Source organism: Pseudopodoces humilis, chromosome 1, assembly GCF_049639895.1.
Source record: "Pseudopodoces humilis isolate 2021_Gansu_Grassland_sample_001 chromosome 1, ASM4963989v1, whole genome shotgun sequence".
Classification (NCBI taxonomy): Eukaryota; Metazoa; Chordata; class Aves; order Passeriformes; family Paridae; genus Pseudopodoces; species Pseudopodoces humilis.
Window position 1 is genome coordinate 137,782,920 of NC_142200.1, and position 26,979 is coordinate 137,809,898.

General features: G+C 41.0%; 1 protein-coding gene across 2 annotated transcripts in view; it reads right to left on the bottom strand.

Annotated features, from left to right (window-relative positions):
• Positions 1–11,162: 11,162 nt before the first annotated feature.
• KIF5B (kinesin family member 5B) overlaps positions 11,163–26,979 on the bottom strand; it is a 33,608-nt gene continuing 17,791 nt past the window's right edge. The window contains exons 13-26 of one of the 2 annotated variants that reach the window (XM_088053627.1): positions 26,024–26,092; positions 24,725–24,931; positions 22,836–22,979; positions 22,003–22,188; positions 21,059–21,176; positions 20,680–20,741; positions 20,464–20,573; positions 20,180–20,281; positions 18,085–18,145; positions 17,908–17,979; positions 17,625–17,729; positions 16,917–17,133; positions 15,108–15,237; positions 11,163–13,731 (exon numbers count right to left, since the gene is read on the bottom strand). In XM_088053627.1, the coding sequence (XP_087909753.1) occupies positions 13,725–13,731; positions 15,108–15,237; positions 16,917–17,133; positions 17,625–17,729; positions 17,908–17,979; positions 18,085–18,145; positions 20,180–20,281; positions 20,464–20,573; positions 20,680–20,741; positions 21,059–21,176; positions 22,003–22,188; positions 22,836–22,979; positions 24,725–24,931; positions 26,024–26,092 (1,590 nt within the window). In that variant the 3' untranslated portion in view covers positions 11,163–13,724. Of the gene's footprint in view, positions 13,732–15,107; positions 15,238–16,916; positions 17,134–17,624; positions 17,730–17,907; positions 17,980–18,084; positions 18,146–20,179; positions 20,282–20,463; positions 20,574–20,679; positions 20,742–21,058; positions 21,177–22,002; positions 22,192–22,835; positions 22,980–24,724; positions 24,932–26,023; positions 26,093–26,979 lie in introns of both variants that reach the window. The other variant, XM_005518697.3, reaches the window with a different exon arrangement.

Genomic DNA, 26,979 nt, shown 5'->3' on the forward strand with positions numbered 1-26,979 from the left:
TCATTGCATGACTGATACTCAGTATGTGACACAGCATTAATTGTGCATTTTGATTCACAAATTGCAGCTAATTACTATTGTCCTGGCCTGTGCTTCTATACTTCTTGTTCACATACACATGTTAGTAGGAATACACCAGAGATTTGCTCTACCCAAGCCAGTCATTCAAGAATTATCAAATTGCAATTAATTTTAGGCAAGTAGTGGCAGCAAAAGGCTGAGGGCCGGCTTGAGGTACATCCCCAGGTCAGTGTGGGGGTGAAATTCATACACTCCTCCATCAAGTGGGAAGAGCAGATTTTGACACCCTGATCTGTTAACCTCACATCTTTCCTGGCATCACAGCCAGCTTGGTGATTTATCTAGTGAAAAGGGAGTATAAATAATACTTCTTCACACAAGCTAATTTCCTAATTTTTAAGGAGCAGCAGCAGCAGAGGCTCCTTCCAGGAAGGACCGTGGCAGCTGGGGCACCCACGTCTGCCTGGGGCAGCTCCAGGGCACTGGGAACCAGCAGGACCCACAGGAGTCCCTGTGCCTTAGGGCACCAGGGTCCCCCCTGCTGAACCCCTCCTGCACCTCCGGGCCCCCCGAGCCCCCCAGCCATGGAGGTCACGGCTCCAGCACAGGTGATGCTCTGGACGCTGTTGCCAGCAGCCAGAGGTGCTCAAAACGTGCCTGCAAAGAGCAGGCAGTGCCCCTGCCTGTGCTGGGCTGGGGTGTGCCTGTTCGTGACAGGAAGGGCCATGTGTGCCACCGCTGTGCCACCCGAACTTCCCGTTCCCTCTGAACGTGTCCCTGGCTGCCCGTGGCATCCGTCGACATCCCGGCTCCGGGTCGTGCCCCGGCTGCTGCTCACAGCCACCGAGGATGAGTCACCGGGCAGGGGTGAGCAGGCTGCTTTCCTTCAAAGCACAGTGCCCTGTCCTGAGGTTTGGGGGTGGTTTTCGTTTGGTTTTGTTTTCATTTAATATGCCTTTCCCTGTGGGCAAAAGCCTGCCCTTCTTTGCAAGTCAAGGTCAGGGCAGAGCTCAGTGAGGGCAGCTGAAGTGCACAGGCAGAGGCAAGATGTTGTGTGCACCTGATTTGGAGTTTAAGAGGCAGACCAGGAGCTTTAGTCTGAACACAGCCCTACCACCTCATCCCTTCCATCAGCATCTTAGTTATTAACATTAATTATTTACTGCTTAATAATGACATTCTGCCTCTGCTACTGACATACTGTGAGACTCAAGAAGTCCTTCTGTACCCCCATGTGCAATCTTTACACAGAAAAGAAGTCTGACCTCTGTGAAGTGTTTCATAAACCAAGAACAATAAAAATTGTTTTCCCCCAGGAGCTGTTTTCCCTATTTCATGCAAGACTTTCCCAATACTTATTTGTCTGCTCATAAAAAAAAAAATAAAATGTTGAGCAGTAGGAAGTGCCATTATAGAAGCAAATTGCACAGCGTCTTCAACACGTGACAGTTTGGGGTAATTTCACTGACAGTATTGCACACGCATTAGAACACACATCAAATGAAAATAATATTTCAGAGGGGAACATATTCCATGTCACTCCCCCACAAGAATATTTCAGAGGGTAGGAGAGACCTGCAGCTGTTTGGAAAGTATTAGTCTCATTGCAGAATGAGTCAATATTTAGTGACATATCTTTTTCCAAGTAAATCAGAGTGCAGGACAAGATCTTCCACTTTACTGGTACTCTGGGGGTGCTTGTGCAGAAGAGAGGTGGCACAGAACAGCTGCCTACCCCCAAGCCCTGGTGCAGAAGTGCAGCAGCCACTGCTGGTCCCTGACAGCGAGGTGCCCCCTTGGTCTGCTCTGGCAGGAGCAGCTGGTGGGCTGCTGCTGCCAGCTCTGGTGGTGTGACCACAGTTTTAGGAGAGACTGCATTTTCAGGGCAGTATTGCTCCTTGGTGAATGCTCACTGTGCCCTGAGGAGTGGGCAGCAGAGAGCTCTCAATGCAGGACTGCAGCCAGCTCAGGCTCTGCCTTAGAAACAGACACACTAAATAAAATGTGAGTTCTTCTGACACTTGGTACCAGGTCCAGTCTGCACCAAGCTGGTTTATGCAGCTAATGCCCTGCTGGGGCAGAGTAGCTGCTCCTTTCCCACCTTCCAGAGGGATGCTCATCCACAGCTGCTCTGCTCCCTGGAGAGGGAGGAACTCCAACCACGGTCACCCGGGCACTGGTGGGGCTGCTGCTGACTTCAGGCTGCGTGGGCTGGGCTGCACCGACAGTGACAACAGCCGTGCCTCACCCCACACTCGTGGTGTAAACTGAGTGAGGTCATTTCAACTGGAGAGCATCCACAGGGATGACTCTGTATTGAAGGATGAGCAGAACATAACAGTCTCCAAACACACATGCACATGCATACATCTACACACATCTTTGTGTATATACATGTGCTGTATACACACACACATATATATATACCTGAATAAATAGTGCAATCATTCTGCAGTACTATGACAAGCCTGAGATGTTTGGTGTACTAAGCAGCAGTCAGCTTCTGCCTGACTTTAATGAGTGTTTGTTAATGCCTGTGTACTAAATGACTGCTGACTGAGTCAAATACAAATGATCATATCAGTAACATCTACAGAAGATAAACCTAACTCCTCAACTAAATTAATTTCCCTGCTCTCCTTCTCTAGCTGGCATTTAAAAGCTCCAAGCATAGAAAACAATCCTGCTACAATAATCACACACAGCTAGCTACAAACACAGAGCAGAGTCATAGGGATGATTTAGGCTGCAATAGCACCCTGTGATATTTAATTTTTGACTAGCATTCATAATATCACCACTACACAGGGGATGCACGTACCCACAAGATGAAAAGCCAGTTCAGGGAGTGCTGTATGCCCCAGCCAGGAGCTGAAATATCCGCTGAGGAGGGTTGAGCCTAGCCCTGCTCTTCATGAGAGCTTAAACAATAGTTTTTTTGCAAATATTTTTTATAAAATTAGCTTAAAAAAAAAAAAAAAAGTGGAGAGTTTTTACAGCTCTTTGAAGGTATATTGGAAGTGGGAGTAGAAAATTCTGTGCAGACCCATGCACCATCCATGAGTCATGACTTTCTGTTTCAGTTCATTTACCTTCTGGATTTGGTTTTCATTGCTGCTACATTCACCCTCCAGTTTAGGAGTTTTTTGTGGTTAAAACAGCCAAGACATGGGAACTCCTGGTCTTGCCTTTCCTCTGCCTAAGGGTAGTGGCAAGCTCTGGTTGCACTCTCCTCTCCACTGGTGGAAGTTCTCCACTTTTTTATGGAGTCTATAAATATTTCTTGGGTCAAGTCAGTGCGAGTCTCTGGCCTAGAGGTCACCACTCTTCAGTAGATGTTGAAAAGTCCTTTCCCATCCTCACTCCTGAAAAAGCTGAATACCAAATAATGTAACCTGTAATGTTCCTGCAGCACATTCCTGGACACTGAGCCCTGATCTGGGTGTGAGAGGTCAGCATCTCCCCTCTCCCTGGCTGTGGTGTCCTGGGAGGTGACAGACATGGAGGGACTTTGATGTCTGCAAGTGTGGAAAAGGAGGAGATAACAGAACTAGATCCCTACTGGGTCAAAGCAGGTTGCTGTGATGCACCTAAATTTTGGGTTATGATTTTGTCTGAGGCTCCTCTTAAGAGTGGATGGTGTGCAATCTGAATAGCTATAAAGACATAACAAGAATTAAAACAAAAGGTGGCTTCATCAATCTTTTCTAAATTATCTGAGATCCTGTCGGTGATGCTGCCACTGAGCACCAGGCAAACTCCTCCAGCACTGATCTGTCAGAGGCCCTCAGCTAAATTAAACTGAGCAAAGAAACACTCTACACCTTTATTCCTCTCAAGTACAACACCACACTCATTTTCTGAAGAAGTCCCCTCAACTTTCCCAAACCGCATGAGCCATTTTGTCTTTGAAATTCTCTCCAGGTACATTGGTTTTGTCTATTCTTATGGATCTACTTTACTCTTCCCTGTTTGCTCTCACCATATAAAGGCGTAGACTCTTCACAGTGATGCACTTGACTGACCGAAGAGGAAGCAAAGCCCCACGGGGCCCACCCGTAACCATGTGGCAGATTGGTGCTTCCCTCTGGCCTCACCTCCCCAAATTTCTAAGTGTTAAAGCAGTGAGGGACCCGTCCCGGCAGGGAGGTGCTCTCCAACCAGCAGAAACCCATAACAGCACAAGTATTCTGCTGTGTCAAATCCCTGGCAGCGCTGCAGCTGCATATTTTCCCGATGGTTATCTCCTCTCCCAGGCTGCTCCGTGGGTGCAGCTCAGGGGAAACGTGTTTCACCAAGCCAGGGCCAGCCCTCGCCAAGTCACCCTTTTATTCAGCAGCAACGAGGTCTCAGCATCGATTCCAGCTTCCCTTGCAGCAAGCAGCCCTCGGCGTTCCCCACGGCAAAGCGGAACCGCAGCTCACCCTCTCCGTGTCCGCGATGGGGCGGAGCGGCTTTTCTCTGCCCTCTCCGTGCCTTGAGCTCCTGCTTTTCCCCAGCTCCCGGGAACAATCCTCGCCTTGTTCCCGCTCAGTGACCTGGCGCTGGGATTAACACGCATGAGCGGCTGCATCCTCTGCACAGGGCAGAATGCCGGGCCTCTGCCCCGGCCATCTGCACCCTCCCGGGCACAGAGGGTTAACAGAGCCCGGGAGAGACGATGGAAGAAAATCCCAAAACAAATAAAACTAACAAAAAACCCAAACTCAGCCCACCCTGGGTTTTGAGAGGGTGATCTGTGTGGTTCCTTGGGCGGAAAGGGCATCTGTAGGGACAGCCTTGTGCTGCATGGGGCTGAGGACAGGACTGCACAGAAGGAGGGTTAAATAGGTGATATTTAGAGCAGCAGAGCCCCTGAATGACTTGGTTACCAGCTGTGCGTTTGACTTCTGTCACTACCACCATCTTCATCATCATCTAGGCCCTTTGTAGCATGCTGCCAAGAGCCCCAGCCCTGCCTGAGACTGTCTGGCCTAGGGAAATTTCCCCCACCGGGAGCAGGACTTTGGGAATGCAATCACCAATTGGGGGAACAAGTTAAGGACACCAAAGTGTTTTGCCCTGCTCACCAGCCATGGAGCTGGTGGGAACGTTTCCCAGCCCCTACCTGGCAGCATTTGCAGCCCCCAGGGAAGGAGTCTGCCCTTCACCCCCTGCAATTTTATCAGGGCTGTGCTCCCCAGCACTTCCAAAAGCCTATTTTCTTCAATTGCTGAGAAGAGGATGTGAAGGTTTGAATGTCTAGAAGTCTTTTGGGAATACTGGTTATACCCACATGAAGCTTCTTGCAGACCTGAAGAAGTCAGACAGCCACAGATGGATCTGACTTTCTGCTCTGCCTGGAGGCTGAGGGTGGTTCTCCACTTGCTGGAAAGCCCTAAGGGAAAGCAAGGGAGGCAACAGCATCCACCCACTCCTTTATTTGGCTGTCCCAGCATCACCATTTTCAAATGCTTGCAGGGTGCTGCTGTAAGGCAGAATGAAGAAACACTGCTAGGAATGCTCTCAGAGCCAAACCCTGGCGCTGGAAGAAGAGGAAAGAGCCATCCCACGGTGCAGGCCAGGTTACCTGCAGGTCCCACTTGTGCCTGGGTAGACACACCCGAGGAAATCTCTGATAATTAAAATTTGGTGGTGCCAACCTCGCAGGGATCTTTAGGCATCAGAGCACACTTACAGAAGGTTATAATTTCAGTCTGTATCATTTCATCTTAACTCCCAGGCACATTTTGGGAGTGCCTCTTGCCCCCGGGAGCAGGAGCGAACCCTGCTGCTGTGAGCAGTTTTTGGGACCCCTGCCTGTCTGGGTAGAAGAGGGAGGGCTGCAAATACATGCTCTGTACTGTTGTTCCTCCATGGTCTGTGCCCACAGCCTGCTCATGATCCCTGAAGCCCAACAGAGGATGGGAGCAATGGACAACCAGCAAAAAAACACTCTTGAGACACCACATCCATCCATGTTATTCCACTTTCACAAGCTTCCACAGCAGAGGTAGTCATTGAAAGATTTTGTTCTTATCCATTATTTACTGTATTGAATCAGAAATCTCAGAACTGGTTACAGAAGAAGGTGTTATTACAGAAGAAGGAGTTATTAGCTGTCTAGTAATTTAAATTATCTGCTCCCCCTTACTCTACTTTTTGTGGAGCTATGTTGACATTTGAAAAAAAAAACCCTTCTGTTGCTATAGCTACCAAGATGCGCTTCCAACCATGAGATTATGATCAATAAAATATGCCAGATGTGTCTCCAAGAGCTTTCATTAATAAAAAACCAAGTGTGATGAGAATCTTCAGACTAATTCTAGGGGACACAAATGAGATGCTTTTAAATATCTCATCTGATAAAAAGTAAAAAGCAACTAGCACCCGTAAGATTTTATGCCAAGCGCTAACTGAGGCATTGCTCTCATTGAGAACACATGCACCAAAATAGCCTTTCAGAAACATACAGCCCAGAAAGCTGAGCACAAGTGAAAGGGGAACCCTGTGTTTTCTGAAGCTGCCACTGGTCCTTTCCTCCTGCAGAACTGCTGATGTGCTGAACAAAACCCCAGGGTGTGTTGTAAAAGTGAAGGCTGAATTTCCTGTCCTTGCAAAATCTCTTCTCCTTTGCAAGTTGTCTCAAAAAGCGCAGTATCCACTTCCCTCTGGAGTGTTTTCCCATATGTGCTGCAACTCCAAAAGAGAGATGCATTCACACATTCACGGTCGGGCCACCCAGCCAAGCATCAGCAGGAAACAACAAAGGCAGCAGAGGAGAAGCAGAGAGGAGCCTCGGAGTCAGGTCTTGAGCTCCCTTCCCAGCACCATGGCAGGGTGCTGGGAGCTCTGCTCACCCTTCACCGGCCCTTGGAGTCTCCCTGCAGTGGGTATCTGCTCTTCTCTACTGCAGCTCTTTGGCGCAACAGTTTCCAGTCTGAGTCTCCTTCTCTATAGCCTTGCTTTGTCCTAGATTTCCAAACTCTGACCAAGAGCACAACAAAGCCAAACTCCATCCTTTCTGAGGCTGGCAGCACAATTTCTACCAGCTTTATCAGCCAAGCATACGAAACAAGGATCCTTTTCTTCATGTCCACATCTGCTTGCACTCCTGCAGTCAGCTGTGGATACAGTTCTCCTCCCCTGACAGCTCCTGCACAGGTTCCAGTTAGAGTTAGATGCAGAGTAGAAAGATTTTTATTAGATTTGACTCATGCTTTTATGCTTATTTTTATGCATTTTGGCGCTTTTTTTATTATTCATATTCTCTCATTTCTCAGTTCCCAGCTCATATTCACCAGCTAATAAAGGTTAATACCCTCACTCCAAGTTTTGCGGATCCTTTGAGTCCGATTTGAACGCTGCATCTCTGATTAGCCCATAACAGGCGAGGTACGTGTCTGCTGCCATATTGTCATTGAATTATCACGTGCTGCAACTGGATGCCACTGTTTGTCACTGTGGGAATGAAACGTTAATTTAATGCTATCTGCATTTATTAGAGAGCAAGCCCATTGTACAGGCTGCCAAGGGAAACTGACAGTCCTCTACAATAATGAGCGTGGGGGAAAAAAAATCCATTTCTCATCAGGAATTACTCTTCCCACCTCTTTCGTGCTGCTCAAGCGTCTGTGGATCAATGGAGACAAGTCAGCTGCAAATGAGAGAAAAATACAAAAATGTCTCAAGCTTCACCTATGCGTGGATTTGATAATGATTCACTCACTGCACAGGTCTGACTTTCTGACATTAATTCATACCCTTCATTTTGCAGTTCAAATAAAGCAACTAAATCTTGCGACATTTCCAAGTATCTATATTGTAAAAAAAATGTGGTTTAAACAAAGAAAACGCCTAGCAGAATATTCTGGTACTTATTGAGACCCATAACCCATGTCTTTTCCCAGTGTTTTAACGCCAAGATTCAATCCTGTGCAGCTCAAGGGGAAGGAGGACAAGAGGGACCCAGCAGTGGAGGCGGGTGGGCGGCGGTGCCGGAGCCCTGGGCGGGGAGAACGGCCAGCCCGAGCGGCGCCGAGCGCCGGGAACCGAGGGTGATCCCATGGGAATGGGCCCTGGTGCTGAACAGGCACTGTGACCGGGCCATGTCCCGAGGGGATCCGGGGCCCGGCTGACACCCGCGATTCCGGACTGGAGGCAGAACAGGGGCCAAGGGAGCGAGCAGGGATCCTCGGATCACTGACCCGGCGGTGCCTGGTGCGCGAGGCCCCATTGCCCCCGTGCTCTCTCATGGAATCTGGCAGATTCCTGCACAAGACAGGTTAGCCCCTCACTAGCTCAGCACTGCTGGGACTTCAGCCCTGGGTGGACAATTCTGGTTTTAGTGCCCAGAGCAGTGAGGTAACAAGAGTGGATTACACTTCTTCAACACCTTGCAGGCTCATCAACAAAACAGTTCTTCGCTGGGCAGGACCAGACCTCAGCCCTGGCTGTGAAGGAGCTCCTCATTGGGCCTGAGGTCAAGCTGAACCTCAGACCTAGAAAGCGTCACAAACCAAACTCAAAACCTTTATTTACTCCACCACAGCCTGGCCTGTATTCCTTCCGCTCCATGACCTGTGGCTCAGCTCCTCTCCTGTGTAAGCCTGAGCACACGGGCTCGAGTTCGAGAGGAAAGCAGACCTGAGGAGCAGCAATACCTGTGTCTGTCGGGAACGCAGGCGGCTCGTCCCGTCCCCCAGCACAGGGACAAGTCACACCCGAGGTGGGCAAAGGGGAGCTCTGCAGTCTGAAGGGGCTGAGCCTGGTGGTGGCAGAACCAGGACTCGCTGTGAACGCGTGTGAGCAGCAGGAGCTGCGCTGCCTCTGCAAAACAACCCTCCAAGCAAGCGTGAGAGGATTCCCACTCCTACAGGAGTTTCCGTCTTCCCCCAGCAGCAGGAAAGAGGAAGACCCTCTGCAAACCAGCCCCGGCACCACGGGCTGCTGCAGGCACAGAAAGGCCTTGCAGCGAGCTGCGGCTCAAACAAGCCTTCCTGGGCAGCAGTCTGAGCTCCGTCCTGGGTTCTGCTGAAGGGTATTTCCTGTAGTAAAAGCATTTAAACAATCATTCACACCCTCTCAGGGAAGACCATCACAATACCCTCCAAATACTCGCTTGTTTGTAGGATGATGAGTGATCACAAAACATCTGTCCCAGCAGCACAACACGCCCTGGCCGATCGGAACTGGGCCTGTCGATGAAGGTGATAAGCAGACAGGATAACGCCGACATTTACACTTTCCTGAGTTAATTTACCTTTACTTTTTAATGCCGCTCCTGACGAAAGCAAAATCAAAAATTCACTGAAACAACAAGTGGCTTCACAGGTATCTTCAATACGCTGTTATAAGCTGTGAAATGTATTTATCTCCAACTGCAGGAGACAATTTAGCTGACTTACGGGGACGGAGGTTTCCAACAGGAGCTTTGGAAATAGCTTTTAAACACACACCCGGGGGCACCTCTGAGTCATTTCCACGCCCAGTTTTGTAGATTCAGGAACGCGGAGAATGTGGGTTATGCTGCTCTCCTTGCTGCAGGTACAGATGAACACTTCCCTCGGTACTGGAGGTGGAGACAGTGATGGATTTAGCTCCGTCCCACAACACCGCTGTGCCCACACCGTGCAGAGCACAGCCTGCAGGACATCCCAGGGTGTAGATCTGCCACACCGTGCACACCTCAGCTTTCCCTTCATAATCATTAGCCTCTTACTTTCCTTTTCAAATGCAAATAGGCTCCTTTTTTTTTTTTTTTTTTTTTTTTTTGTACTGTATTTTCCTTCTTCACGTAATTTTTTCTACCCATGACACTGGACAGCGCAGCTGACTTGACTGACTGGTTCCCTCTGCCCCTTCAGTTTTCGCAGTGAAACACTCAGAGGAGTCAGCGGCTCAAATTGCTCTCCCAGCATTGCCCCAGCAAGGGCTGGTTGAAGATAAAACAATGAACAGCACCGTGCGGACTTCAGGAAGACTCAAGAGCTCAAAACTCCCCAGGCAAAAATTCTGACATAGCCATCAGTCCTCAGTAATCATCCTCCAGAGGTGTTTTCTTTGTCGTTAACAAGGTTTTTATTACGTCCTTACTACGCAGTAAGTGGCAATTTAGTTGCACATAGCATATGTTAAATAGTGATTCATGATGACACTTCCTAAATGGGTGTTAAGACTCCTGGGTGTATTCAAGGGGGAAAACATCTAGGCCAGCCAATGACTTCCTTCCGTTCCACAGTGCAGGTAACCACAGCTTTCCCCTGGCAGAGATGCAGTAATATCTTCTGCTCACTTTCGCAAGTAATTTTGGACCATTCCATTGCTCATAAAAAACTTTAGAGTGAAAGATTTCCTTTCCTTTCTGACCATCCCTTAGTGGTTTTCTGCAATAGGTCTGAGTTGATTATATCCTAGCAGCTAGAGAGATCTGTTCAAAAAGAGAGCTCTGTGACTGAGCCATCTTCTATTAACAGGATACACTATGGAATATTTTACAGTGTAGATCAGCTCACTGCTGCACAGTTGTACAGATGCAATTTCCCCCTCTTGAGATCTTTGCTTTTACATAATTGTACTGGCTGACTTAAATCATGACCTCTTTTATGTGATATATATAGATATATATGTATGTATATATCAAAGTTCTATACTTCTAGTTAAATCTTTTTCTGTGGAAATTATCCAGAAGTTGACTGCAGCCTTGCATAACTACACTGCTCCACAAAAAAACCCCATCAGTTCAATAGCACTAAGAAAAAGTAGAATCAGCTATTACAGATACTGGTAAAGGAAAATGAGTCCCTGGAAAGGAAAAGAAGCCTACAAGAGTCTAGAAGGCACAGAAATACTTGAAATGGATTATTAATCTCTCTCAATAAGAATGAGGGGCCACCAAATCAGCAGACACCAAGTTTGAAAAAAGAGAGATTCACAAAGCAAATGATAACTCATGCTAATTTCTTTCCAACCAAGCTGACATGGATTCTAGAAACAACTGTCCACGCATGTGGATAAAATGAGAACTTTGAGCATCACCATACAGGCAACTGGCACCACGCTCAGGAGACCCCAAGCACAACACAGCACACCTTGAGAAGATTGTTGCATCATCACATTTGACCACATGTAGAGATAATAAATGGAATAAATGCACAAAGAAGTTCAAAGGTTTTTCTCCTCTTTATTTAAACACAAATACATTTACAGCATGCAGGTAAGTTAAAACTATATGGCGTCTTCCCCAAACCAATTGTTTTAATGCATCTTAAGTGTACTGAAGTTAAATCAGATTCCACAGGTAGACTTGTCCTCATGTCAAATTTAGAGTTACACACAGTAGTGAGTCAGCATTTAAGTTATGTAAATAATTTAGTTGTTCACCAGAAATAAATATTATTTCACCAAGTTCCTATCCTAAACCATGTTTTAAAAATATGATCTAGAGGAACATAAAAATAAGAACCATTCAAAGACTGCAAGTTGAAATAGCAGTGTTGAACATTCCCCGTATAGACTGAGTATTTTCATTTACAAAATACAGTAATTGTCCTGTCTGGCTGACCTATGACAGCCAAACCAGAAAGCAAAGAAAGTTGTGTGGTTTTTTTTATTTTTTTTACATTTTAAGAGGCAGTTCTTGGTAAACTTCATAAAAGGTTTAAAATAAAAAAAAGTTTAAATATAAAAAGGTGATGTACACTGAGCTACATACTAGTTACTATTTAATCTAACTTTTTAAACACAGCAATTTTCAGCACCAAAACCCATGACAATTGCCTACAGGAATGAAACCCCCATTCACAGGCATGAGAAAAAAATCCTGCTTCATTTGAGTGTGTTGTTTTGTTTTTATGATTGCACATTAACAAATGAAGGCCTGAAAACCTGTAGTTAACTTTGAGAAAGATAATGGACAGTGCTGATTCCATGATGAGAAATTTAATTCAAAATATTTGTTGTTTATTTTTTTTCCCCTCAGTATGCTGCCTTCAACTGTGCTCTAAAACAACTGCAAGTTTGGAGTGTTTGGCGACCTCAGTGAAGAAAACTCTTAAAAGCTGAAAACTCCAAATAGTGGGATTTCCAACTGATACACTCAACCTTTAAAAATCAAGCTATTAAAAATTCAGACTACTGTAGATATAGAAAAAAAGTGGTTCAAGGTCTAAAATTTTGCTATACTTCATCATAATATAAATATTTTGCCTATTTTAAAATATAAAAATTGAAAGTGATTTGCTGTCTGAACAGCCACGGTTTCTACTGTTTCCACAATAACTGAATACCCAGCAAAAAACTCAAGTCAGAACAAAAAGTTGTTATCAACCAGGTCTGAGAAACTCATTGAATTTTTCCAGCAATACTAAGTTTCTTCTTTCTTAAAGACCTGGTAACTAGTTTCTATACAGAAGAAGGCTGTTCTAAAAATTATAGTGGCTAAATCCTATGAATAAGTTAAGTAAATTATACTATAAAACTTTAAACCCCGGATTCAGCTCAGTGACAGTACCGGAGCTCAAAACAACAACAATAAGAAAGAAAAAAATAAAAAATAAAAATCAATCAAAACCCCGTGTTTCATTTTGTTAGCCACTTTACAGGACTTTATTGCAAAGAGAAGAAAAATATTCAACAACTACTACTTTGGACATTTCATATACCTACTTACAAATGGATTACAAATACAATTCAGGGTAGCACTTTATTTTATTGTTATTTTAAACATGCCTCTGGCATTTCTGGATACATCAGTTTTAAAAAGTTGTGTCTTTTATTTATGCATCTGAATTCATTGGCCTGTTGCTGAAAAAGTTTAAACTGAAAATTAAAATTTTAGCCAAAAATTCCAGTACTGTATGTAGTGGAATATAAATTTACAGCTCAGACTGCCCTCATTTCACTATTACAAAATAGCAAAAGTGAACCATCACAGGTGCAGACAAATGGAGAGACAGGCTCATCAGAATGAAGCAGAATGTTTTCACTCCACCAGACTGTACTTTGTGCAAAACCAGGAACAGGACAGATAGGATAATTCATTGCCAAGTCTTTTTTGTAAACTCAGGTTTACTCTTATTACTGTACAGTATTTAATTCTATGTCACCTGGTGGCTGGGCATTCGGTAACAGTTACAGAGCTTCGGTCATACTGAACTCTTTAGGTTGGTGGTGTCACGGCGCCTCGTGGCAGCTGTCATCTGCACTTCAGGCTCCTCACACTGTACAAACACAGTTAGTTCCAATGCTCTATGGGGCATTCCAAAAGAAACTGTAATGTAGAGAGTGCTGCCCTAATTCTGTGGGACATGTAGTGTTATGTGAAGTGATAAAAATCAAAGTATACTTAAACACTGTTGCACATTCCCTAAGACAACAAGATGTACACAAATTAAGCTAGAAAATTTGAACTAAGATTTTCTCAACGTACATTCAGCTTGGCACAGTGCAGACTAAATTTAAGACATGAAAGACAAACTGTGTAATAAGCAGAGCTACACTTTAAGTAACATGTCATTTTTCAAGACGCCAAAATTGCACTCTAGTTGGTTTTTTTTGGGAATCAGTTAGCAGAATTCGTAGAAGGGGGAACAGCTGTACAGGCCAGGTATAATTTATACAATTTTCAAAAAATAATCCTACAGTCCCCACAAAAGGAGAGATTATTGTCATGGAATGACTCCCTCTACACAATATCCAATCCTCCTCAACGCTGCATTTACTTTTCAGCAACTGCAAATGAAAAAAATCAGAGTTAAGCCAAAAAAAGCAAAGTTACTTACAATTACAGTAGACCATGTCACTATTTACATGTCCTTTAAGAGCCCAGTTCTTAAACCACTGAGGTAAGTGCTAATAAAAAACCCACTTTAAAATAAGAAATCACACAACACAAAGTATTTAAGTAATGCTGTCTGCTACCAACAAATTTACAGCACGACAAACTGACTGGGTATGCAATCTTGACTGCAATAATGGAGTAAACATTACAGACAGAAACCACTTATAGCCTAGCTCCATTTCCCATGACTGTTGCTGCTTTTCCTGGCTAGTGGCAACTCCTTGGTCATTCAAGGCAAATTTTATTCAAGGTTGAGGTACCCATGAGTTCAATCTCTTATTTACTAAGAGACATTACTGAACCAGGTACCTTGACAAGTACTACAGTTCAGTTTTCTCTGAATTGGAGAGAAAGCTTGGAAAAGTCAGTCAGCTAACAAAAAGAAACAAATAGAAACAAGATTCACATAAGCTGTTCTGAAGCTCTTCAGAAGAGGAACACCCAGTACAGTTCAAGTACCCCATCCCATTTTAGATGTATTTCAAACTGAAGATACAGACAACTAAGGGAATCTCTGGAAGACATTTACAGACACATTTAAAAGTGAAGATGACAACAGAGAATATAAACTAAAGCAAAACTGTTAGGTGAACAACAGCTCAACCAACTATAAAGCAGATGCTAATTAAAAAGAGAGATGATTCCATGAAGCAACTTAAATATATTAAATCCCATGCAATATGTAATTACTTTGGAGATCAGAGATATTTTAAAGTGCGTGCACATTTAATTTCAATTCCTGTAACTACATTTTAGCAAGGCTAACATTTTAAGTTTACTGGATGAGGACATGAATTCTTCTGTTAAATAATGCCAAATCATTGACACATGAAACAGTGTGCAAGCACAGTCAGAAAAGTAAATAAATAACATGTAAAAATTCCATAAATTTTATTTCATCACTGAATGTTTTCCTGAAGAAAACCATATTTTAAAAGATATTAGCAAGCCAAAAGAATTTAAAATGTTCACTCCTTTCCCAGACAGTGGGTACTGTTTTTGACTGGTAACAATCTCCAACTGATTGTTCCCACATTTTGTTCTACTCCTGCAGAACATCATGAGAATTACCATTTTACAGTTTTAGAAGAAAAGCAGCAGCATCTTTAGTCAAGTGTACATTACACCATTCCACTGGCTATAACATTCTGTAAAGAGGAGTTAATATGACTATTCAAGTGACTTTATGCCACAGAATGAACTGTAACAAACCTAATACAAAGTAGTTTGATCACACATTTTAAAAAATGCTACAAGACAAGCTTACACTTTGTCTTGCCGTCCACCTCCACGCAGCGCAACTGGCTGGCTGTTCTGAGTGAACGCACCTCCACCACGAATTGCACTTGGATGAGTTGGAGAAGCCGCTGGATGCTGGCCAGGGCGGATAGGCTTAGCTGCATGACAAGAAATGTGACTTACAAATATATACACAACAATACCTTGAATTATTAAAATTTACTGATATCACTAACCAAATGTAATAATCACAACTGCATGCACTTTGAATAAGAAAACAAGTTTATAGGGGATGGCATTCTGAGAACATAACAGATTAGTGTCATCAACAACAAACCCTAGAAAATAGACAAGGTTTTGCTTTTATTGTTCCCTGTTAAAGCTCACAACGTTTCTGATAAAGACTATCTTCAAAACAATTACCTGGCCCACCTAATGTATTGCCTTCTATGAATCCTATTTTTTGGCAATAAGAACTCAAATAAGACAACACTAGACAGTTCCCTGAGAGTTATGTATCAGTAAGGAATTATTATACTTGCTGTCCTTCCCACATCTACTTGATGGATGAAGTCACTAGTTACTCTCTGCAGGTGGTTCTGTGTACCAGCACTCCACAGATAACATTACTTCATCAACCAACCACCACATAAATATAAACCTTGCTCTATAGCCAAAGTAAAAATCTGGCAGTTTCGACAGGTCGTTCATAAACTGCATACACTTAATAAACTGTAGTTTCAATCAGTTTTGCATTTAGCTCTTAACAGAACACGCATAATGTATGTGTAGGACTTCACAAACTTCTGTAATATTAAAGAGAAGCATTTAAAGTTTCAGTAGGCAAAAAAGAACCTACAGGCAGCAGCTGCAGCAGAGAAACACTTCTCAATTACTGTCTTATAGGAAGCTGGTCACCAGGAAGACATGACTAGTTCATTTAGACATTTAATCACAAGTGGCTGTATACCTCAGGTAAGCTCACCAGAGAATTGTTTGTTTTCTTGAAGACTGCTTGAGAGAAAATTAAGACAGAAAAGTGCCTGTCTGCAAGCTGCCACTTCATGGGACCAAAAAATTGTAACTATTTTGCAACAGCTCTTTGCAGACCTGCAGAGTATGAGCAAAATTTAACTGCAATGCTCATTTCAGCCACATTAACATTTAAGAGAAGTGTATTGATGACTGAACTCCTTTGGTTCTACAGCTGTAGTGTAATGTGCACAGTCTTCCACAGGTCACACACCTTCTCGATCCTCAGCACCCGGCAAAGTAATGGCAGGTGGAGGAGCAAAGGAATACGACTATTTTGTCCCCACCTTCCCACTCCTGTTTTTCTGTTATTTTCCCCTAGAGAGGGCTGTGGATACTGTATCTTTTGGAACCAATAACCAAAAAGGTAACTAAAGATCTTTGGATATTGTGCGTTTCTATCTGGCCCTCTGCCCCGGCAGATCAGGTCAATGCTGTTGTTGAAGGTGACAGCTTAGTCTTTCTTGTTGCCTTGAAATACCTATTCAGTCTTAGAAATTTGAATGATCTAAGATTAAGACTCACATGCAGTATGCTGTTTCTTCTAGGAAATCTAACATATTCAGGCCAGAATTCAAGCTTGGTAAGCCTTTTCCAAAGCCATTTATAACAAATATAAAGCCAAACAACCATTAAGTACCATCCATACATAGTCTGTTAACCAGAATATACCTCACAGTAGAAAATAGATCACATTGATATGTGCAGCTTCAGTGAGGCCTGAAAGATGCACATACGCAAAAACAAAACAAAAACAAATTAGGAGACAGATGAAGCTTTAGGGGGCAAGGGAGTCTTTACTTACCAATTTGAGCCGAATGTCCTCTTCTGGCCATATTCTTGGATCTTACAGCTTCCTTTATACGATCCACTTCTTGCTGATACCGCTTGCGATCACGAGAAGCATTCTCTTTGGCTTCCTTCAGTGCAGATTCCAAGGCTTTCACTCTTTCAGCTGTAGCTCTAAGTCGTTTCTCCAGTTTAGGAAGTTCACAGCGAAGATCAGCATTATCACGTACCAGCTACAAAACCAGAAGTGATTATTTTCTTGGTATCTCTCTTCATAGGGAGAGCTAACTAAATATCCTCCCCACCCCTAAAGAGGTAAAGCAGTAGGGTTACTATAGTTTTGTTTAAGCTTTTAGTAAATCTCTGGAGGTCAGTGACATTGAGACTGTAATTTGAAAATCAGTTACTGGGGAAGAACTTGCTACCCAACAGAGGCACCTCTTCCATCAGACAGGCAAGCAGCCCCTTGACTCATATATGAAGTCTAAACACAAACTTGGATGCCTTTCAGTTTAAGTGCAGCTATTTTGTTATACACCCACATAAAACAACTAATTAATTTATGTTACAAAATAATAGACTAAAGTTTTCCTGTATCAAGAGACACACTTAAGATGTAGAAGTATTTACTTATAAAAGTTACTTTATGACCAATAGGCAATTGCTTCTGTAATAATGGATTTGAAGTAGTTTTATTAAAATTTGAAATGAAGTCTCATTGTACCTGCTTGTGAACCTTTGTAAGCTGCTCAAGATTATTCTCAAGGAAGGAAATCTTCTGTTTCTGTGCAGCACTGCCTCCTGTATCATCTGAGTCAATCTCAGCACTCTGCAGTAACAAAGGCATGGGGAGGGAGACAGGAGGATGAGTACAAACCTTAACTTGAATATTAAGATCAAGCCAGAAAAATTAAACCAAATAAACAATCCTGTAGTTCCTAATTTAGTTCTGAACTGAAATTCATACAGTATTCTCAGAAACAACAAGTTGAACTACAGCACATTACCTTTTTCACTCTAGTAGCCAGATCTTGAACAAACAGCTTCCGAAGATTGTGAAGAGTCTGAAGTTCTTTTGCCTACAGTTAACGACAAGAAATTAACAAAACAACCCAAAAAAACTCTGAAAGAAAAAAAAAAAGAGACAAATATTGACATTTGCCTTGGAATATATTCTATCTTACCACAGTCTCTTCCAAACCCTTTAAATCTTGCCTCGCTTGTTCCCGTCTGTCCTGCATAACCCTAAAAAAGAATGAATTATTCCTGAAATATCCTAGAAAAATTAGAAATTCTGTTTTAGAGGACTAGAGTAATAAATACTGTATGGTACAAATAAAAAAAATCTTTTTGTTGAAGTCTTAAATTAAAGATATAACCAGTAATTGACACTCAGAAATCTGTACAGCATGAGGGTGGTGGGATTGGGAGACTTACAAAAGGAAAAGAGGGACATACTTTTAATATTGAACATAAAACAATATATTCAGATGAATAAATTATAAAAGTTTCTAGATTAGTAAAAGACAAGACTCAGAGTCAGCTTTGGAGTGAATATTTGGGGACATCTTATCCTACAAATGTTCTTAGCTCTGACCAGCCAAGATGACAAGTATCATCCGTGAGATTAAAAATTTTCTCTTTGTTTTTTTTAACACCTTAGCCTCAACACGTTGGCAAAACCAGCATTGTGAACAACAATGTCAGTGTACAGGAGTATAACCTGATCATTATCAGTGTACAGAGCTGCTGTCTTGCCAGTTAATGTGAAAGCATTTTGTGCACAGGAAATGTTTGCAGAACTGTAAGTCAGTGCAGTTATCAAGATGACAGAATATAGGAAAGGAATGTGGACTTTTCTTTTTATGATCTGAGATTAGAATAGAGAGGCCAAGGAATGCATGAAAATTAAGTGTTCCTGTTAAGTAGTTAAGAGAAGCATCTTTTCCTCTTGAAATTTCTCCTACTAGTTTCCCTAGTAGTTCACAGTTAAATAAGCAAAGATTTGATCTAATAAAATATTCTAAATAATATCACTATCCTATCCATTTTCCAGATGTCTCTGGGTAAGTAGTTCCAGGCATCTTATAGAACTTCAAACTGAAAAAAAATTATAGTGAATAATCTGCATTGCTCCTGGTCTGTCATTTGCCACGCACATTTATGATATTCAGTGGAAAATGACTGGATTCAAAAAGGCTAGGGGAGGATGCAGAACAAAAAACTAATGTTTAAAACTTCTCTGCAAATCCTTTGAAGAGAAACATTCCTATACAGGAAGTGCTTTAAAGTGGTCAATGCTAGATGTACCTGAGCCTGCAAACTGAAATAGAAAGCAATAATGTGTTATATATAGTAAATTTTACAAGACAAGAAAATCTATTGTAGTTAATGTAAGTTTCATAATCATTGTGGTATATAAATAAATCAAAATAAGTTGGATTCACAAGACCAGAGCACTGTTAAAACTTTAGTTAGTTAAACAGGATAAATAAAAGGTTTAAAAAAAAAATAAAAAAAGGCAAACATTGCTTCTTAGTTACCAGTCAGGTCCCTCTGATTACTTCAAACTCCATGATAAAAGCCCCTGAAAACCACTGTGTGTGTTTTAAACATAGCCAAAAATCACTTTTTAAAAAGTATTTTTAAGTATAATGTATTCTTAGCTTCTATAAAGATAAATTTGTATGTGCCAGGAAGGGGTTACAATTTACACACTTAGATTTCCAAGAGATTAAGGTCAGATTTCTAGAGGCTGAGAACTGTTTTCAAGCTTGACTTGAATACTTACCTGCAATCAGAATGCAATTCCATTTTTACACTAACTTTTGAGTCTCTAATTCACTAACACATTGGATTTAGTTAATCAATGAAGCATGCAACTGTTTAATTTTAAGAATAAACCAATTAGAGCCACCTAACAAGTTAAATCACATAAGAACTATAAAAAGAATAAGGGAACAGAAGAAGCAGAAAAAGAGTTCAAGGGAATTGTTAGAAGGCTCTTGTAGTCTTATAGAATGCAATACTTAGCTGCAAATTTAAAAGTTAATTACTCTAATCCATAGCATAATAACAAAAAGACAGTTGTGGCCTTCATACCTTTCATAATTTTACTTCCTATTTTAAGCATTCACACAGTGCAAAGGTTTAAAAAATGTTCAAGAAGGCCTCTTCAACAAACATACAATAAAGTGAGATGCGCTGCAACATATTAGGCCACTAGTTTATAAAGTATGTCTTCCCCACACACATTTGTAATGCATCCTTATCACATACGTAAGCTCATGAAGTTTTCTGCTTTTTTCCTGATCAGTTGCCTTCAGCTTCTCATGCTCGACTCTCAGACGCTCCTGTTCAAGCATCATCTTCTGGTTTTGGCTAAACACAGAAAGTAAATATTTTCTCAGCTGAAACGCTCAGACAGCATACTCAGTAACAAAATGGAAGACAGGAGAATGGCTCTGGAGGAAACTCTCACCACATCCTTCCACAGTACTTTGCTTCTGTACTTGCACAGTACAGAGACATTTGGCACCACTAAAATAATGACAAGTACTTACTCTTGAAGCTCAGTGATGAGCTTCTCCTTTGCATCAACTTCATCCCTCAGGCTACTGATTTGTTTCTGATGCGTCTCACGATGGCTCTGAATTTGCTGCTCCACAGCTTGCTATAAGAAGAAACCAGAACATATTAAATGCTCTGAGTTACCACCAGACTATGCTCTGTAGGGATTTGGATTAAGGTTTTCTTATTTTTTAATAAAACTGACTTACCTTAACTTCATTTGCAGTTTGAACCTTATTTAAGTGCTCTTTCTCCATCTCATGGACTTTTTCTAGAAAGGACAGAGAACAAAAAACATTTCAGCCAGCTATCTACACAATCACATGCATGATGGCAGTAATTCCCCCTTCCCTTGCCAACACCTTACAATTTGGAAAAAGTCCCCTCCCACCACAAAGATTAATTAAATTAATCCTATTAATAACAGTTCTTTCAAACAGCCAACATGTTTTACCACAGATTAATTCCACATGTTCTGTAGCAAAAAGCCTTCCTATAGCTCTACCTTTCAACCTAAACAGAACAGAGCAAGTCCCTATTTATCACTGTATTGTTAAAATGGTGGTGGTATAGGGAGGCAAGTCCTACCCTGGGCTCGGAGTTGAACTAATTCTTCATTAAGGGAGTCCACAGATTCTTCCAGCTGCCTCTTTTTCTGTTCCACATTCTGAAGATATTCAGTCAGTGACTTGATCTTGGCTTCATGCTTGTGGAATGAAAAGATTCATTTGCTTTGGAACTAGGTACCATGGAATTACATCTGCATAAACAGTTCATACTTTTTTTCACACAACAAGTAACCTCATCTCAAAACAAAAAGGGTGCCAACTAGACTCTGAGAAGAATATGACTACTCAAGTAGATAGCCTTTAAGACAATGTCTGTATTCTGGATTGGAATGAAATACATTTTTGGCTGGGAGATGTTTTGACTAACAGAGGCAAAAGAGGCCCCTGTATTTAGAAGATTGCCCTGAAATGTGCATCTCCTGATTTTAAAAAAAATTATTATGTGTATGAAAAACAAAATACAGAAATGTTAAACTACATATCTAGATTACAGTTTTCAGAAGTGCTAGAAATCACATTACTTTTCTAACAATCACATTAAAATGGCCTTTCTCACATAAGAAATAAATTTAATCTGCTATGCAAACTTCCTGAAATTTTACTCTATTACCTCTCCCACTTCCAGCTTGGGGCATTAGCAGACAGAGTGCCCACTAGCAACTGCTTCTGTAAGACTTGTATTTGTAATGAACCCTGTGATGGAGAACACATGGGCTCCAGTATTTAATACAAGTGCTACAAAAGCATTAGCAGGCTACAGATATATTGCAGAAATTCTGACATCCTGTCACACTGAATTACTTAGAAGCATCCAATCTGATGAGAGTACTAAAGAAACAGCAGAGTCTTATGGCTGTTCACTCACATTGTGCTTTGTTAGGTGCCAAAAAAACCCTGCAACTTTTTTTCCCCCGATAGGTTAATGAATTTAATTTATAAAGAACACTGTAGAGAAATATTTACCTGTGAGATTCGGAGCTGGCAGGCAGCCAACTCCTTTTCATTTTCTTCCATTTTCTTATTGCTTTCAGCTTGTGTGCCTTCTAACTGTTTGCAACGTTTCACCATTGTTTTTACTTCTGATTTCATTTTGCTAATGTACAGTCTTGCAACTGTGAATTCTTCATCTATCATGCCAGTTCCCTCAGGCTGCTGAAAAGGATGGAATAGCACATTAGAAACCTCAGATAACAAAAGTGAACTAACAGTGCACTGGAGCATCTTAATGGCTAGAACACATCCCCAGCCTCAACTGATAATCACAGAACTTAAAAATACCTTTTGGTGTTAGATACATTTTGGTATCTAGGTTTTCTGACTGATTATTTAGAAGTTTGCACAAAGACAATGAGTTGCTTGAAGAAGGAAATACAATTCACTATTGATTTCTAATACTGCTTACATTCTTGCCCTATGGCCATCTTCTAGACTTATCTTTTATTTCATGTCCTCATCCTGTTTTTAATACAAGTATCATCCCAATCATCACTGTAGGTCAATATTAGACTTCCAACTGTTGATTAAGACCACTTCGTATAGCAGTTTGATAACATGAATGAGAACATTGCTTCAGACAAAAAAATCATGCCTGCTCTTCCTTGTCTATGCAGAATCAAATTCTATCTGGGATCTGATTAATTCACAATACAAGAAATGGAGAAGCTTGTGTCCAAATTATTAACATACATAAAGCTTCCTATGGTGATAATTTTTACCATACTAAGAAAATGCCCCCACCTATCCACAATGTATGCATTTAATACATGGCAGTGAAGACAGCAGTGATTAACTCTTACCTTGACATCATTATTTCCTACTGCAATTCCAATCTCTGCAAGATCTTTTAGTAAGGAGGCCATCATTTCTGTTGCTCGTTTCTTCTGATGGTTGGTCATTTCCTTAAGTTTCTGAAGCTCTGCATCTATACTGGCTAAAGTGACCTATAGTAAAAGTTACCCTTGGTTAAACAAAACACACTCTTGTTCTTGGAACTAGTTTCATACTATTTATAGAGCACTAACATTTCTTCTGAAAGAACTAAAAAGTACTGGGGACAGAGACCTTCAACTCACAAAATACCATCTTAAAACTCTGCAGCAAAATTAGTGTTAACATTGTTAAACAGCATTTAGAGTTATATGCAATAAAATATTGCAGAGAATCACATTTATAGAAAAAGGGAACATGGACAGCAAGTTCAACAGTTCTCACCACATTTTGATAAATGAAAACAATTTCACCTTTATCTGCAGAGCTCTTAACTCTTCCCTACTTGCAAATCAAAAAATGAGAGTACTCTCCCAGTACTGAGATTTCACAAGCACAACGTTCTTGAGCACTTTTTCAGCTGGTTTGAGCTGCTGTGGTTGTAGTGGCTGCAGCTCAGCAGCTCACATGCTCAAGAGTCTGCTTATTTGTTGTCCAGTTTTAAAAAAACACCAGCAGTTTTACAGCAGGAAAGATTCAGCCAAGATGCCAAAGGATGGTTATTGCATGAGTTAGCAGTGCCAGATTGAGATGTCTTAATTTTATGACACCTCTGAACAGTTGCTTTCTTTCAAATTGAGTTATTCATGACACTCAATGGATGTTAGTTATACTATCTAGAATCACTACCTATAATTAAAAAGTACATCAATAAAGCAAACAAATAAGCCCAGCAAAAAACAAACCATACACTTCCACATACACTCCAACAGATTTGAAATGCCACTTATAAGACCATAGATTCTCTGACTTTTGGCCAACCTTCAAGTGATACAAGTTACCAGTAAAGATTAGTCAGCTCAGAATACTCAGAAGTTTAGTAGGAAGTTTCATAAGCTTGTGAACTTCTATTACTAGTGTTCTACCAAGTCATATCTTAGTAACTGAAAACTGAAAGCCACAGTCACTAGAAGACCCAGACTCTCATATTATCTTCAAGAACAGAGAACAGTGAGACTTGTGCTGTTAGTATTGTCTGCAATGCCAGCAAACATTCCAATCTTTTCCAGTACTTAGAATTTTAGGATACTGGGTAGAGCAGTAACTGCTTACAACTGATTGAGGTCTGCCAAATAACTGGCTACCAAACCTGTCAGTCAGTTCAGAAACTTTGCAAGTATGTAAGGAGGTGCACAGTATTCTGTGAGACTGTTGCTGCATCTGTATTTTAACCAGCGTTATCTTTTGGAATGCATCCTCAACTACTCCTTTCAGAAAGTAAACCAATCTGCTTATTTTTGGAGGCATCAAGGTAAGTTATCTCACATTCCATACACACAGCAGGCAAATACACACGCCTTTCAAGAAAAGCTGTAGCATGCTCATTGCAACTTCAAGATTGGGAGAAGCAGATTCTTAAGTCAGGATTTCCCCAACTGCACCAGAAAGACAAATGAAACCAGAATGTAATGAAAGTACTATGTTTTGCCACCCAGGATATTTCTGAACACTCTTCAGGCAGTAAAAATGCCACTAGAAAGATGGCACTAAAAAGACAAGTGCTATCCAGGTCAACAATCACTGTATGTGTTTTCTTAAATTTACAGGTTTTAGAAAATCATTCCCCAAAAAATGAAAAAGTTTTTGACTTAGGCTCTCATTTTCCCTTGTGAAGTACTTTCAAACGACTAAGAAATATGAGCAAGGCAAGCAAAGCCACACTGAAGATTGTCAGTAATTTCTTATCCCAATTTCATACCGATTTTTGATTGAGTTCGTCACTAAGCAGCTCATATTCCTTTGCCTTATCTTCTACTTCCTGAGACTTCTGATCATAGTTGACAGCTAATTCTTCAAGGGCTTGTAACACCTCTTTCACTTCCTCTTTAGAAGCATCATTTTCAGCCTGAAGGCGATTCAACTCTGCTTGCAGGTTGTCTTGGTCCCGTCTGGTTGATGCCAGAAGCTGCAATATTGGTAGCGATTTAATAAAAATGCAACAATAAATAAACATGAAGAAAATTCCACGCATATCTTGAATTTTATTAATGCTTCTAGCTACTACAATAGCTTATATCTGCATTCCTAGTGACTAGCTTCATGCAATAAGAATACTAAGAATAGAATACAATGAACAGCTAAATTTACCATTCATATTCACAGGTCTTTAAGTTTTTAAATATCTTCAAAATGGAAGAGATTACAATCAAAGACATATAGGGATAGAAACTAGAAATGCACATTGAATATTGCAAGTTCACAAGAAAGCCACTGAACACTACTCATGAGTCTGAAATTGTCAACAGTCTAGGAACTAAACTTCCAGCATTTTAACTCTGTTAGCTGCTGAAGAATAACTAGACAAAGGGTACAATTACTAAAAAAGCAGATTTATTTATTTAAATTAGATTCAACGGTAGCTCCAACTTCCTAGTCCTTGACCCATTTCTTTCTGAACACATACACAAAAGATAACCATTTCTTTAAATCTTTGTGTTATAGAGAAATAATTTTTCTTATGTTTTAGCTAAATGAAATTTTCATTATTAATAGGAATTTTCCCCCATTATTTTATATCCCTGGCAACATGTACATGGAAATAAATATTCTAGCAAGTATGGTCTGAATTTACACATACATCTTTTTTTTCATTATGGGCCAATACATTCCCCTCCTCTCTCATGTCTCTCTGTATAGCAACTGACCCGAAGCAGACTTTAAAAAAGATTTTTTACATTAAATCAAGTTACCTTCAGTTTTGACAATCAGCTAACTTTGCATAGGGAAGACAATTGCTGCTGTCTTTGCAAAAAATATTTTCAATCTTCATGGATACTTAAGAACCAAGTAAACTGGTTTCAGTTTGGCCATCAGCACAGTGTAAGTGGGAGGAATGAACAGGCAGAACATTTAGATAAGACATAGAAAAGAACTACTGTGCAGTAGTAAGCTGTCATTCTACTCCCTTGTCATAAACTGTGACCTATTCCAAATACCTTCAATTTCTTTAAAGGAAAGACAAATGAAAATAAAATAAAGGTGCAAGAGCAAAACTCACCTCTTCCTGATCCAACATCTGTGTCTTCAGTTTTTCTACTAGTTGACTCTGCTGATTAATTTCTTCATCCTGCAGTTGAAATAAGACTGTTTATTAAACACAAATACCACTCTCAAAAAATAATCTAACTTTTCCCTATTCCGAGATAATTATACAACAAGGCAATAAAAGTAAAAAACAAACATTTTCATTTCACTGGTTGATTCATTAGGCTCTTAACCTGCCATGTACTTGTAATACACCACGTTTCAGAGACAAAAGTCATATACCTGTGCTTTTGCAAGTCTTCTCCAAGTTGTTCTAACTTCCAAGAAATAATTAATAATGAAAAGATTTTTCTGTTCAAATACAGTAATACTGCTTAAAATTGAGATTATTTATTTCAAATAAAATATCCAAAACATGGAAAGAAAAAAAATTTTTCTTCAAATTACTCATTTTCCCACATCCATTTTTTTCCAACTAATGAACTATACTCCCTTTGTACTAGATAAGGCAACTGATTTCTCTTAATCAGAATTAAGAGGAAGCACTCTCAGTAAATACTTAAACTGAGCTAACAAATGAACACTGGCAAATTAAATCCAGAGTCACAGAATAAGCTGAGTTGGAAGGGACCCATCAGGATCAACAAATCCAATTCTCAGCCCTGTGCAGGACACCCTGAGAGTCACACCCTGTGCCTGAGAACATTGTCCAAAGGCTTTTATAACTCTGTCAGGCTCAGTGCTGTGACCACTTCCCTGGGGAGCTTGTTCCAATGCTCAATCTCCCTCTGGATGAAGAACTTTTTCTAATATACAAATTAAACCTCCCCTGACACAACTTCAGGCCATTCTCTTGGGTCACAAGAGTGAAGAGTTTTGTATCTGCCCCATGGCTTCTCCTCCTGAGGATGCTGAGGACATATTACACAGTAACATAGCTCAAAATATATTTTCAAAAGATCTTACATT